General features: G+C 36.5%; 1 protein-coding gene across 2 annotated transcripts; it reads right to left on the bottom strand.

Annotated features, from left to right (window-relative positions):
* Positions 1–1,440: 1,440 nt before the first annotated feature.
* On the bottom strand, positions 1,441–11,160 carry LOC125658758 (antiviral innate immune response receptor RIG-I-like). 2 transcript variants are annotated; one of them, XM_048890152.2, is made up of 14 exons: positions 11,000–11,160; positions 10,576–10,725; positions 9,363–9,701; positions 8,724–8,831; positions 8,452–8,631; positions 8,271–8,353; positions 7,893–8,135; positions 6,328–6,490; positions 6,153–6,248; positions 5,763–5,929; positions 5,189–5,330; positions 2,727–2,966; positions 2,385–2,552; positions 1,441–2,233 (listed from the first exon to the last, which is right to left on the bottom strand). In XM_048890152.2, the coding sequence occupies exons 1-14, from the start codon at positions 11,088–11,090 to the stop codon at positions 1,626–1,628; spliced, it is 2,778 nt and encodes a 925-aa protein (XP_048746109.2). In that variant the 5' UTR covers positions 11,091–11,160; the 3' UTR covers positions 1,441–1,625. The 2 variants fall into 2 exon arrangements, with proteins under 2 accessions (XP_048746109.2, XP_048746111.2); XM_048890154.2 differs by having other exon boundaries at positions 10,576–10,699; positions 11,000–11,128.
* Between the last annotated feature and the right edge of the window lie 3,993 nt (positions 11,161–15,153).

Raw genomic sequence — 15,153 nt, 5'->3', positions numbered from 1 at the left:
ATGACCCTCGCTCGCCAATGCACTTGATCTATCCTAGCAGCCTATACAGGACATTAGAAGTCGGCCACGTCTAGATCTACGGATACCTACCTGTGTATGTCAAACAATTGTCCCTTTTGTATCCCTGCGGGCGCGTTATTGAAGTTCTTTTTATCAGATGGATATTACTGAGAAAGATGATGAATATTTCCTTGGACCCCTAAAAGAAATGCCTTCTCGCGACGACTTCTGTATGAAGTTATGCAACATTTACTGAGAAAGAATGTGATTCCCCGAAATTCCAAGAAAAATGAAGAAGACAACGGTGATATAATTTCCTTCAAAATGTGGAATATAGATAATGAGGATTTTCGAAGAATCTGCTTTGCATAATCAGAATATGAAGAAAATATGGAACATGGGGAGGAGTCCTCGGAGAGAGCACGGCGACAAATAAGTGAATAAGACGTTTAAGAGAATGCTTAAACACTTCAAGCCCCATATGAAAAGCGAAGATAACAAACAGTAATCAATTTCATAACTCTGACATATGAAAGAGGAAAACACCAAGGAATTGAACAGTACGCGAGTTCATTAAGAATATTTCAAAGAGTACGCCAAATATGCTCATTGGAAATCTCAAACGGTGAAAGAGAATGGGGTAAATGACAAAATGTCCATCAAAAAATTGATCAGTATAAATTGACAAATCTCCTTTGGAGGATCCTTGAGTTGACACTAATTTTCGAAGTGACATGAAAGATGAAAGGAAAAGAACGATGGAAAAGTTGAAATGAATGACAACGAAAACACTTCTTTTATTCCAAAAAGACTATTCCGTGGAAACGGAGACCAATGAATTGCTGCGTCGGATAGATCGATCCATTAACGGAATATCCGGATCAAGGCTGATGACGTCATAAAATATGAGACAGGAAGTGATGTGTCCAAAATTTTTGCAGAAAGTTTTATTGCTGCTTTTCAATATTAAATGTCATTTTCTGATAACACAGCTATTCATCCCAATATGATTGGTCGTAAGGGATAATCATTGAGTGATTTGCAAGAAAATGATTAAAAGGACTGGCTATTGATTTCGAGGTGTTTTAATTGCCCGATTCATATACGAAGGGGATGCTTAAGCTTCCAAAAACCCAATTCCACATATTCTATAAAGAGTACAAAATAGGAATATGACAAGCACGGACTCTGAAAACACTAGAGATTAACTCAGGTGTCTAGGAAGAAAAAGCATGCCCTGTTGATCGGTCATTTCAGCTGTGAGCGCAGTATCTTGACCAGGTAGACGGGGTAATCCGTAGTCGAAATCAGTATGTAAAGACCGGTGTAACAATTGGTATGAAACACGTCAGACAGCACTCGATCTAATGACATGTTGTAATTGTAAAACAAGAAACAACTCAAACTTACAGAAAGGAAATTAAAAGAAAAAGACGCATAATCATAAAGGATTTTATTGTGTCAATTCCAAATAAAAGTGAAGTACTGAAATAAATCCTGTTCATGTTCTATTTGTTAAAGAAATAGTAAACTGATAACACGCAAATCAAAGTTAAAGGTAGTGATGAAAATATGCTACCACTATTTCAATAATATGGGCATGGAACTTCCTTTCAGTAAAATCATTAGTCTCCATCTTCCTGTACATCTGTATTTTCTTTGTACATCTCCAACAGCTCGGTTTTGTTAATGCTTTCAATGTGGGAATCCACTCTGCCCCACTTTTTGAACCTTCGGCCTTCTTCTCCCCCCATTGTGAATAGAAACGCTGTCACTTTTAACACCGGAACTTCCAGCTGATCAATCCTGAAGGTTGTGCCCCACTTTAGCTTGCAATCCATGCACTTTATGATCGAAATGGTGTATCTTGAAGGCGTTGTGCTGATGTCAAACTCACAGCGAGATCGGAAGTCGGGATTCGTCACCACTCGGTGTTGACCGACATATATTCTTATATCTTCGCTATTTACAGCCTCTTTGTGGCATTTGAAACATATCAACCGGAACGATGCTTTCGTTTTTATGCTCTCATCCGGGGAGTAAGGATTACCTGCGTTGCGTATCTCCTCTTGGTATTTGAGGATTTTACGTGTTCGATCCTCTGGAAGCATAGAGTTTAGTCGTCGAAAAGCTTCTTGCATCAGTCTCTCTTTCTGTAGACTAATTTCCTCGCGCTTTTGGATCGCTTGGTCTGAAATGTGCGCAACAGTGGAATCTGTTTGGCGAGCTCGACCTGAAAACAGAATAAACGAAAATAAAGTAATATTAAATCAATTGCATCTGAATAATGGAAATTACTATCTATGATTCATATCAGGTATACGGAACTATATTAAAATTTTGATAAGATAAATATACACGATCTAACTCTTCAGGTATCTCACCACTCATCTGGATTACGCTGGCCTCGTTTCCGGTGTAGTTGTAGGTAATGATGAAGTTACAATCCGGAACATCGATTCCTTCACTGCCAACAGAGGTTGCCACCAGTATGTTAACATTCCCTTTCCGAAAGTTCTCCAATGTTTCATTCTTTTGGCTATCAGGCATACCTATTGTTTCAAGAGAGATAAACACTACATGTGCATGATATTTTATGTCCAGTATTTGCTGTAAAAGATCCAAGATGAAATCGTTATTTGGAAGCATTGCTTTATATTACTTCTCTCTCTCTCTCTCTCTCTCTCTCTCTCTCTCTCTCTCTCTCTCATTATCTAATTCTCTACCCCGACTGGTTTCTGATGAGTTGGTCCCTGTAAACGGAGCCGCCCGCAACCCTCCGTTTCCTAGTAATCCCAGTTCCTGTGTTAGGTACAGTGCCAAAGCGAATGCGGTCGCCCTTGTCTGTACAAAAACCATTCCTTTTATCTCCTTGTATTCTTCAACCAGCTCCACTACCTTATCTCTCATCAACCTCAGGTACGGGTTCATCTCGATTTCCATTTCATTAACCTTTTTGCAAAACTCTGAAATTCATGAATATTTGGATCTTGTTTAGATAAATCATATCTTTCTAACAGTCATATGGATTAGCATGGCGAAATGAAACAAATATAGAGAGTGAGCCTGTATGTTAACAAGGGTAATTGTGACACATACGTGTACACTGTACATTGAAAGCCAACCCGAAGACTGATTGATGGATCGATTCTTTGTATTTTCTCTTTGAAAATATTTCCTTTAAAACTTCGCTCACATTTAGCGAGGTAACCTATGGTAGATGCTATGGACAATTTGGTGAGAAAGAATCTTTATCGTATAAATGCCCACCTCGTTCATTACGGTACAATATAGTTCTTCAGCTGTCCTGAGGCTATGTTCAGTTAAAAAATAGATCTAAGATATACAGTAGATTACAAAACGGCAATCTTTATTCGAGACTCAAAACCTTCTCTGAACTGGAATTGGGGCGGTTAGAAATCCGCCTAACTTCTGCGACCTACTGCAGAAAATTGCTTACAATATATTGGGTGGCAGGCAAGCTCGTTTATTCAGACCCCGTAGAACGGAAAGAGAACAAGAAGCCCATGGACCACATCGCTGACTTAAGTCACTTTTGGCCCATATTTAAAGATTTTCCCAAGATATTCATATGATATTGTCATGACAAGAATATTTTAAAAATGTTCCCTATCTATTTCTATGTAAAACTTTGATCCCCTATTTTGGCCCACTAAACCCACGGGTTGTGATGTTAACAAACTTAAATTTGCATTATGTCAGGAATCTTTTATGTAAATGTAAAGATCTCGGGTCCAATGGTTCTTGAAAAGAAAATTTTCAAAGATTTCCCCCATATATTTATATTTAAAACTGTTGTGGCCCCATCCTACCCCCGGGGACCAAGATTTTTACAAATTTGAAACTGCGCTATGTCAGAAAGTTTTCATGTAAGTTTGCACTTTTCTGGCCCAATGGTTCTTGAGAAGATTTTTAAAGATGTCCCCTATATATTCGCATGTAAATCTTATATCCCCATTGTGACCCCATCCTACCCTCGGGGACCATGGTTTTAACAAACTTGAATCTGCACCATGTCAGGAAGGTTTCATATGACTTTCAGCTCTTTTGGCTCAGTGGTTCTTCAGAAGAACATTTTTAGATGATCTATTCTATTCTTACATTTTTGTGATGATCTCCCCTTTGAAAGGGGCATGTCCCTTGATTTGAATATACTTGAAAGCCCATTATTCAAAGATGCTTTTTATCAAGTTTGGTTGAAATTGGCTTTGTCGTTCTGGAAAAGAAGCTGAAAATGTAAAAAAAAAAAAAAAGTTTACAGACGAACAACGGACAGACGGATAAAGGGATAGACGAACGGACGGACAGACAAACAGACACCGAACAACTGGTGATCAGAAAAGCTCAGGTGAGCTAAAATTGAACGGATAAAGTCTCGAAAGTCGACACTATTACAGTACAAGAGTAGACAATGAAAAATGCGTTACAGTCTGAGTAACACAAGTTATGTAGACATCAGAAGATTTTACAACAAGAATTATTCGACGGGAAATGTTATTCCATGCATGCCTGTAAGAGCATATAGCACTCTTAGGCAAATGTTCATTAGACATAATGCTACTGTGCGATTGAAGCCTTGAGACACTATCAATTCCATTCTTATAGTGCGGTGGAAGGAAGCAGTTGTGTTTAGGATTATCTAATCAAGACATGCTGTTGAAGGTCAGATTTCCAAAACCCATATGACGAAGTTCAGATACATCTAAGGAATCAAGACACAGCCAACATAAAACGTTATAACCCTGAACTAAGTCAAGAATTTGTATCAGATAGCGATACTAGTCTTGACTTTGAAACCAAAATCAGTCAGAGATGAAGTTACTATTACCTGTCTAGTTTTTACAGCAATCTCTAAGAATACCAGCAGGATGAGTTAAAGGTGTTAGATCAGCTGAGGATTATTTGTTTATTTAGAGTTTCCATCAAAACGGCGATATTTCTCCGATAATTCGAATTGTGGAAAATTGAACTTTATACATGCACCCTTTTAGCCAAGGATTACTTTGTCAATTTAAAACATATTCCCAATGAAATGCATTAAATACACCTGCGATGAACATAAGAAATTAAAGATCCGTGTCTACTTATGTTATTTGAAATGGGGGTGTGGGGTGTGATCACAACCATTTCTCATTCCGGGTAAATACAGAGTATATAAAAGCTATACCGATAATCATCTGAAGAAACTCTCTTTCTTTTTCGCTTGCATTATCTAAAGATTTAAAATCCTCCTCGAATTTCTTTTCCAGGTGCTCAGTGACATGTTCTTTGTTCATCAAATAATTGACATCAAGTGCTTCATTATAAGCCTGTAAACATAAGAATTAAACTAAATATTGAGGTAATGTGTTCTTGGAATTATGGTTGGTAAAATCTTTGATGCAGGAAGGTGAATGTTAAAATCGAGTACAAATCTTTCGATACATTCATTTCAATGAAATAAGATGTTCTTACTTTAAAATTCATTTTTTTATGAATGAAAAGGGAAGATAACTAACAGTGATTAATTTCACAACTCCCATAGGAATTCAAAATAGAGAGTTGCATGGGGCAAACACGGACCCCAGGATATACCAGAGGTGGGATCAGGTGCCTAGGAAGAGTAAGCATCCCCTGTCGACCGACCACACCCGCCGTGAGCCCTATATCTTATTTAGTAAACGAATCCATCCGTTGTCAAAATCAGTGTGGATGTATTTGTATGTGGAGAGAAAATAAAACATTACGCTGGAGTTACTTACTGCCAAGTGTGTCATGGCGGCGTGGATTACCCGCACCAGTTGCTTGTTGCTCCTCAGTTTGCATGACACTTTATTCCTGAAATGAACTGTCCACTTCTGGTAGCGTTTACCGTCCTTTTTCACGGGTTTCTTCAACCACATTTTCTGCAAAGCCTTGTTGTTTGTCACTAAAACAAATAAGGCAAATGATATTTTACATATTTTTTTTTCCATTGATGAGATTCAATGCTGAAAATCATGTTCCCCCTTTGACCAATAATTTTAAACCGAAAGATGAACATGTTCTACAGTGTCTTTGATATCTAAATAGTTAAAAGGTTGGAAATTCCCGTTTTCTTTCTTTATAGGACTATCAGAAAACAGCGTATATCTTTAGGACTGATTACTAACCCTCTGTTGTGTCGAGGTACGTCTCAATGTGTGATATGTTCTTCAATATCAATGCCTTCAAGGCATCTTTTTCTTTTTCGCCCATCTTTATTGTCTCTGAAAAAAGTAAAGCTCATAGAGAAATTATCCAGTGAATTAGTTATTTTGATAATTTAAATTACAGTGATGATGTAACCTCTTTTAGGGACAGCTACATGTTGTTGAAACTCTTCTAAGTTTTTCGTGACTGTTGAGATATCTAAGGTGTCGAGATTGGCACAGATTCTTAGCATGTGTTGTAAAGCACCGTCCTCTGTGCTGGAATCTCCCACTCCAATAGTTGCCGTCAGACCAACAACCTTAGTGATAAACATTATATAATGTTAACTATGCAAGTTGAAGACAACGAACAGTGATCAATCTCATAACTCCTATAAACAATACAAAATAGATAGTTGGGCAAACACGGATCCCTGGACAAACCAGAGGTGGGATCGGGTGCCTAGGAGGAGTAAGTATCCCCAACTATTCATTGTGTACGAGTATTCCTCAGATAATTCAAGCATGGTAAACAGAGTGTAAACATTGTTTGATATACCAGGTTATCGATGCAATGATTGCTAAATAAATGAATAGATCAATTTATTCAGATTAATCAAAAATGTATTTTTGAGGGTGATATAAACAGCACATTAACTGACAAGAAATATAAAAACATGTATCCAATTCTAGTATGATCTTAGAATATTATGCAATTTAGATAAGACTAGAAGTTTGAACTATATAAAGATATAATGGTTATCACAGTATCGTTGCATTGATTTGCACTTAAGGATAACCCATGAGAGTGCAAGTGCTTATTTCTAATTGGGTCCTTCTTGTAACAAAAATAATAGCAAGAATATGATTATGTAAATAAAAAGACGCAGGAAAGATTTTGACAGATATGTATAATCAAGGCACCTTGTACAGGTATCGCAAGTATAAAAACCTGTATCAAGTTTTAAAAAAAATAAAATAACAAAGTATTAAAAAAACGATGTATCACAATTATAATAGCTACAAATCAAAAGTATACACAAAAAACCCCTCTCTTCACAACATTTCAAATCCCCCATTAGGTGTTTCTGGACAGATTGTTGAAAAGATTTCTTATTTCGTAATTACGTGTTAATGATGCTAGTTGGCATATCATTCCAACCCTTAATGGCATGATAATAAAAGGTTTGATCTTGACATAGTTTGATTGATGGTAATCTAAAATTGAGACGATTACTGCTTTACTTCAGTGTGCATTCCATCATTATTCAAAGGAGCTTCTCTCAATGTAAAAGCTACGGTTTGTGATAATTACCTGTGAGATCTCGTCTCGTGATAGTTACCTGTGAGATCTCGTCTCGTGATAGTTACCCAAGGTGTATTGTCGAATAATTTCCCGTGGGATCTGATCTCTCCCGATAGTTGCATATGGGATCCTTTATCGGAAAGAAAAATCGCGTGGGATCTTGTCTTGTGATGAATACCTGTGAGATCTAGTCTCATGGTAAATACCTTTATCGTGAAATGTTACTTGTGTGACCTCGACTCATGCGAATTACCAAAGGGATTTGCTCGGCACCTGATCCCACCTCTGGTGTGCCCAGGGGTCCGTATTTGCCCAACTCTCAATTTCATATTGTTTATAGGAGTTATGAAATTGATTACTGTTCGTTATATTCACCTTTCATAATGACCTGAAGGATCTCCACAAGTGATAATTACCTGTGGTACCGTTTCCCCATTTCTTTTCGTGGCTAGATAATACTTCATGACGTTATTGTAGGGTTCCTTCTTCCTAGTGTGATGGCATTCGTCCAGAATTAGAAGAGTTATATCTGTCAGACTGATTCGCTTATTACTGATGTTGTTCAGCAGGATTTGTGGAGTCAGGAAAAACACCTGGTAGTCGTTAACGATCAGATGCATTCCTAAACACTCCTTCGTGGCGGTGTGGAGGTGATAGACCTAAAATATGTAGTGTAGATATTTGTTGTCCATTTTCTATATATCATCTGGAAACTTGAGGCTGAGGGAAGTTGGGTGATGACGAGAAAAATCAAATTCCATTCAACATACAATTATCCCAGATTTAAAGCTTGCCTTTCTGTCCGGTAAATACTTTTGGAAAAGGTTGTACTGTTGTGCCACAAGTGCGTTCGTCCTCGCAAGGAAAACGACTCGCCCTGAAAATAAAAGTTTTCTGTTACACATGCCGACAAGTGTTTGCTCAAATGTATAGTTGTCCCCTTTATAATAAACACAATTGTAACATTATGGCTACCCTGAGGGTTCTTTAACAGGTGCTCTTTGGTGATGTGCAGAGCGACCCATGTCTTTCCTGTCCCTGTTTGGGCACATATGATTGTGTTACGATCACTGAGGGCTATCTCCGCCAGTTCTAACTGGTAAGAACGCAGCCTCATTTCGGGTACTTTCTTCCTTCTAACTGATTTCTCACTTTCTGGAAAGAAATAGATATGTTCACATTTCACCAATATGAATATGATATTGAATAATGAATAATGAGTAGTTGCTCAGGTATGTTTCATGTACCCTCTGTGTCATATTTTTCCAAGTCGGAATTGTATTCTTCCTCAGAGTCCGGTTCTTCCGCTGGATAGTTTTCTGGAGAAGGCAATATACCCTTCTGCACAAGCTCATCTGAAAGTGGAAGAAAACAATGAAAACAAACCCTGTGGCAAAAACGTTATGTCCTCTCGACCAAACGCATTAAAACCGTCAGTGTATGTACATAAGAGCACTATGAAAGGCGAAGAAAACGAGCAGTGATCAATGTGATGAATGTAGATTTTATTTAGATTTGTAGAGATGTTTAATTATCACTTTGTTTGCTTGTTTTATGTGTTACATATGGAGGTCATCAGCTTCAGGTGAAGCATTACACAGATCAGTGACGATCGTAGTAATGACAACTCTTTATTGTGCTTAATGACATAGGACCCCCTGTGTTTAACGTTATATCCGAAAGACACGTGTCTTTCACTTTCAATACTGGGCGTTTGGCGAGAATCAGTCAACATCTTATGTCATACGTCTTAGGTTCTGGGATGGAGAGTCGAACCTAGGACCTCCGATCGCTAGATGAGGGTTCTAATTACTTGAATACAACTGACCATGGATGGTAAATGTCGAGGCAGAATGTGTTATACTACTACTTTTTAAGTGGCGTACCATTGCTTGCCCCGGGGTCAATCTTTGTCAGCAGGTTTGGTTGTGTCTCCTTTAAAGCATCAAACAACGCCACGGCCCAGTCTTTGTGTTTTTTCTTGATTCTTCTGACTAGTTCCTTACATGCCTCAGACCTGTCACCGACCTGCAGTGAGTTCAGGTACTGTTGATCTTTCACGCTGATGTAGCCTTTGCTCAATAAAATCGGGATCAGAGACGCTGCGTCTATTTCATTCATCAACTCCGGTTTTGTCACACTTATTAAAAATTCCAAAAATTCTGTGATAGCAGCCTGATCTTCGCCAACAGCTTCTCCATGATCGTCCAACACCCTCTTGTAACCTTTAAACAAACAAATGAAGTCGTGAAATTATTTTTTTTCAATTGTCGAACAAATTAAAATGTGGTTTGTTGATTCATGTCAGTATTTTGAGGAAGTTTGTGTAAACCAAATCTCTGGAATTCACTGTTGTTTAATACATATGTACACCTCTATTGACATTCGACATTCGAAATATTTTTACAGACAGGTATGTAGATAGTTTTGTTGAGTAAAACTATCAAGAAAATACTGATTCTCAAAGTTTCATTTCAATCAATCAATCTATCTATCTATCTATCTATCTATCTATCTATCTATCTATCTATCTATCCCAACATTTTTTGAGATAGAACATGGAATCTGTGTAAAATATCCGGGAGATTTATTATTTGTTACATTGTTTTTGAATTATGGAGAATGACTAAAATGGTTTGGGGAGAGGCTACGATGAAAATGGTCTAAATGTGACCTTGATCGATTGTTAATTGTAAGTATCACGAATCAGTAATTGTATTCTTGTAACTATTCATATTAAGTTAGAGTGTCTGATAGTTAATTAATGATTATATATACCTTGGTATCATATATCATAAACACATTTTACACTATGCTGTCAACAACAGAAGGGGGTATGGTACATATATGCCCAAACCACCCACTTAAATCCGCCACTGGATATAAATGTCGTAAAAAAGCGTCTTCGCAAACTAATGATACATGTACATATACATGTATATAAATGTTATTTATCCAAGCGATATATTTTTAAATACAGCAAGTGACCATTATGATATGGTTTAACATACACAAGATAACATACACAATTATCAGACCTGCTGATAGATAACATACACAGTCATCAGACCTGCTGATAGATAAAACAAGGTTCCCTACCTTCCTCTTTGAGGGCATACAGCAGCTTACTTATGTTATCCTCTCGCGCCTCACAATCATCTTCTGGTAAAATCAGCTTTAAAAACAATCGGCAGGCTGCTTCCCTTTCGCCATTCTTTTGCAACTGTTCAATTTTATAAACATCATCATCTGAAATATCATAACAACCAGTATATTGAAAAGGAATTTAATATACTAGAATTGTCTTCTATGGCACCAACTGACAACCATACTTTGTTAATGAAATATAAGTATTAATATTTACAAGAATAACAGTTTGACAAAATAAGACCGATATGTAATTTTGTGATATACATGCGCAGTCTTGTTTCAAATTTATAACCATTGTGTATCGGTCTCTACTTCGTTGAATATTTGTAAAACAATTCACTGGTATCGATCGATTGTGATGAAAATATTTTACCTTTAAACAATGAGAAGTAGTCAACCAAATCAGTCGGTTCTACCTGTTCCACAAATTCTGTCAGAAACCTACGATTGATGTTCTCTGCCATCACAAAATTATGATGGAAATGAAAACAAAAGCGAAAGCACCTTTTCCAGTAACTACAAAAGTATGGCGTGTCGTTTTAGCATTCATTACTGATGATCGCTAAATCGAATTATTATTATTATTAATAATAATATATAATATAATATGATATAATATATATGTATATATATATATATATATATATATATATATATATATATATATATATATATATATCTTTTCCAAACTGATGACTTAGTGCAGACGACCTCCAGATCTTACTATCGTGGGTCAATCCCGATCATCCCGCACAAAGTGATTTGACCCTGAAATTCGGATCGAGTGTATCGAAATATTAGAATTATTAATTATAGCTTTATAATAATTCAATACTTTGAAATTTTGTAAATGCATGTACTAGTAACTAGTAATAAATAACTTTCACGTGTAAAACTACGTGTAGGCGCCTGAAGATTTAAAGTAATGTTTTCATGAAATAAATTAAGTTGCCTACATAGATACAACTTTAAAATTTGGTCAAATCTTTAGAGATAGCGTGCCGCTATCAATGAATGAAATCCCTTTCTACAAACATAATCCACTTCGTTTCCTGAGGGTGCCTTGATGCGTATAAAGGTACCAACTACACATCCAGGCACTTTTGGGAAACCTGCAAAAAGTATACAAGTGTTTGTTTTTATTTAGTTTAACTTTTCATTGCTTTTGCTTGTTTTGTTTACTACATTCTTTAATTCATGATTGGACAAAATTTATGGGAGGGGATTAGCAGTGATGGTATAGGTATGTGTACTCGTAGACTTTTTCTATGGTATGTGTACTCGTAGACTTTTTCTATACAGTTAAAGATATTATTGAAGAAATGGTAGTTTGTTCACATACATACATATAGTTGCCTAATTTCATACCTGTATTTTCTAATACATTTATTCTACAAAGCCTCTTAAGCATAATACTTCATCCATCACTCCATTTCCACTAATTAGGCTATGGGAGATTAATCTGCATTTGAAAAATATCATCAAGGAACTATTTCGGTGTAGTCCACTTCCTTTAATTTGTATTAATAACAATTCTTTATTAGCTTTAATTGTTTACATCAAAAAGAAATGTTGTGAATTTGGTGTACGCAAACATTCATTTTAAAAATGTTAAATGATGCAAAGAATTTTCAAAAGGTCAACAAGGCCAGATCAGACGACAGTAGCTGTTTTCAAAGTTGTTATTGTTTCATCAGATAAAGGGGCTTGGGTGCAGTTTGGCATTTGGAAGCCAGAAATGTATATTAAATGTAAAACTTATACTGTACCAATTTATACCTAGATTATGATTCCTGTTACTGAATTATATATCAGTGAATAGTTAATTTTTATACACCTATTTAGAATTCATGCCAAAAGGATCTATCAATACTTGCAGGACATTGCCACTAACAGAAAGGATCTATCAATACTTGCAGGACATTGCCACTAACAGAAAGGAATATACCAAGAATTCTTCGACTTTATGGGTCACATCTCCAACTAAAAAAACTTGCCCGTCGAAAGACAGGAATGAGTAGAGCAGGCACCGCCCTGCCTTACCTGTCAGCCGCATTCCTGGACATATTGAGGATATCCCCAATCAAACCAAACAACAAAGGCAGGTTCGGTGAAAGAGTCATATTTATCCTCGTCTCTCATTCGAAATCACGTCGAATATCTTCGTGCAGGTACACAAAAATGGACCTTCGAAAACGATACCATTCAATAGCTCCAAATCATCATAAGTAAGGGGATCTCGCCTGTCACGTAACACCCGTAGGATCGATAACGCTTGCCAACAGCGATGATTACGTCGATAACGTCTGTGGACGACTGTCATATTTGTTTTGAGAATCTTTTTATTGAGAAAATCCTTAGATCTGCTTTGGAGAATACTTAATAATTTTGTCATTCTGAGAACAAAAATTGTCTGAGAGTTTTTTATGATCTTTAGTTTTTCCCAAGTTGACAAAAATAAAAAAAAAATCTGATAAAAACAAGAGATGAGAATTCGTTTTGGTCTGAGAATTGTTAATGATCATGATGTCTGTAAGTATATTGCTATTCCTGATCATTACCTGACAGATGCAGTCAGTCTAATTGCCTACCATTTAATAAAATCACATGGAATTCATAAACGTATTTTTTAAAAGTTTAATGAAAAAAAATCAGGTTTTCAGCCGTTAAAGGATTTATAGCGAGCGAAGATCGCGTCGCTTCGCGACGCGACGAGCTCGTCCAAATGATTACACATATGAGTCACGTGATTTGCTCTTCATCAGCTGAAAAAAGAAGAGTATTAGAAGGTGAAGCCCTCTCACGACCCGAAGGGCCGTGAGAGCGGAGCTCTCCCTATAGGTAACACTTATATACATGTTTAAAAGGAAAATATAGAAAACTAATGAAAATTAAACCTATGGAACTTGAAAATTTTGGTCCCAATAGCGTCGATTCGAATACTATCGCGTGGACATGTATTTCTCCATTTTGAATCTCGTGTACCCATGTTCACGTCGTTCTGAGATATTACACAAAATCCATAAAAGCATGTAAATCTTATTTTCTTAATTATATATAATCACTACTCGATTGACAACGTTTCCTATGTTTGTGTATTTGCTAAACACCGACGCTGAATATGAAGTTACAATGCACTGTTTACATCAGTTGCATAGCGTTTCCCGCGTTTAATGAATATGCGGATAAAAAATGTCTAACTTTAGAATACTTTGATTGAGCTCTGCCCTCACACGTTAGGTGCTAATATTTCGGGATATTTTTTGTCCTGTTATGGATCTAGATACTAATTAATGCCAATATTATTTGCTTTGCCCTCAAACACGATCATAATGCTTCTGGAAAAATGTCGCCGTCATTGCGGTATACTTCATTGACAATCCCGTAATTAAAATAATTAGATTGTTTAGAAAGTACCATAAACGTTTTTAAATTCCGGACAAGTTTTCTCATAGCTTCAAACGTTTTGTTTTTGCTTGGTTTGAGAGAAGAAGAAACACATTGCAGCTAATATGACGTCACAATGTAAATGTTTACATCCACCGCGTTTTATTTCCCGCGTTAAATGAAGAGGCGGATAAACTGTCTTTAAGTCGTGTTGCAAGATGTTAATGGACTTAACCGTACAGCATATTACAGTTCTGATAATCAATAGTATGAAGAAAACGAAGAATGATAAATCCTTTGAAGAATGTAACATTGAGAGCGGGGCAAATGAAATCCCTTTGAAACACCTGAGATGGGATTACATGCCTAGGAGGATTATACATCCCCTTTTTATCGGTTATGCCCGCCATGAGCCCCCCTCTTGATCAGGTAAGCGGAGTAATACGTTGTCAAAATCAGTATGTAACGAACAGTATGCCAATTAGTAGGATACACACCAGACAGCATGCAACCTAATGACAGATTGTATTTGCAATTAATTATAATGATAATATAATTTGTGGAATGCTGACTCTAACAAGACAGTTGAAAACCCTTTAACATCAAATTATTTGTCAGCAATCTCTCTCTGTTGAATTGATTAGATGCAGAATATGTGGTCGCGTATCAAATCAGTTTAGAAACATAACATATACAGGTGGTAATATAGTATTGCTACTTAGATATTGGAAGCTGACGATGAAGAAACTGAAGTCATCACGTTTGTCGTAAAGTTGAGTTGTTAGTTTGCTATTAACGTATATATTCAGTGAAACAATCAAATATGATGCAAATGTGGAAGACTCTTTGGTGTCTTTTATTTAGAGTTTACTGGGAACCATCAAATCAACATATGAATGAAATTGAATATTTTTAATTGATAAACCATCGTCGATGCATTTAAATGTCGAGTTGAAGGCCAAAGCAAGATACTTCTTCTTCTTCTTATGTAACTTTTCGTGAGGATTAGTGGTAGGGTTTGGTAGAACATTTCCCGAATTCTACAATACATCTCCGTTTCTAAGGATTTTTTTTAAAGTTTTAGTACTGTAATTAAAATTCACTCGTCCCATTAACTGGACTATTAATTAAATGTAATTA

Source organism: Ostrea edulis, chromosome 9 (genome assembly GCF_947568905.1).
Source record: "Ostrea edulis chromosome 9, xbOstEdul1.1, whole genome shotgun sequence".
Taxonomy (NCBI): domain Eukaryota; kingdom Metazoa; phylum Mollusca; class Bivalvia; order Ostreida; family Ostreidae; genus Ostrea; species Ostrea edulis.
The sequence above is the reverse complement of the archived record's forward strand: the minus strand, read 5'-3'. Positions and strand labels throughout refer to the sequence as shown.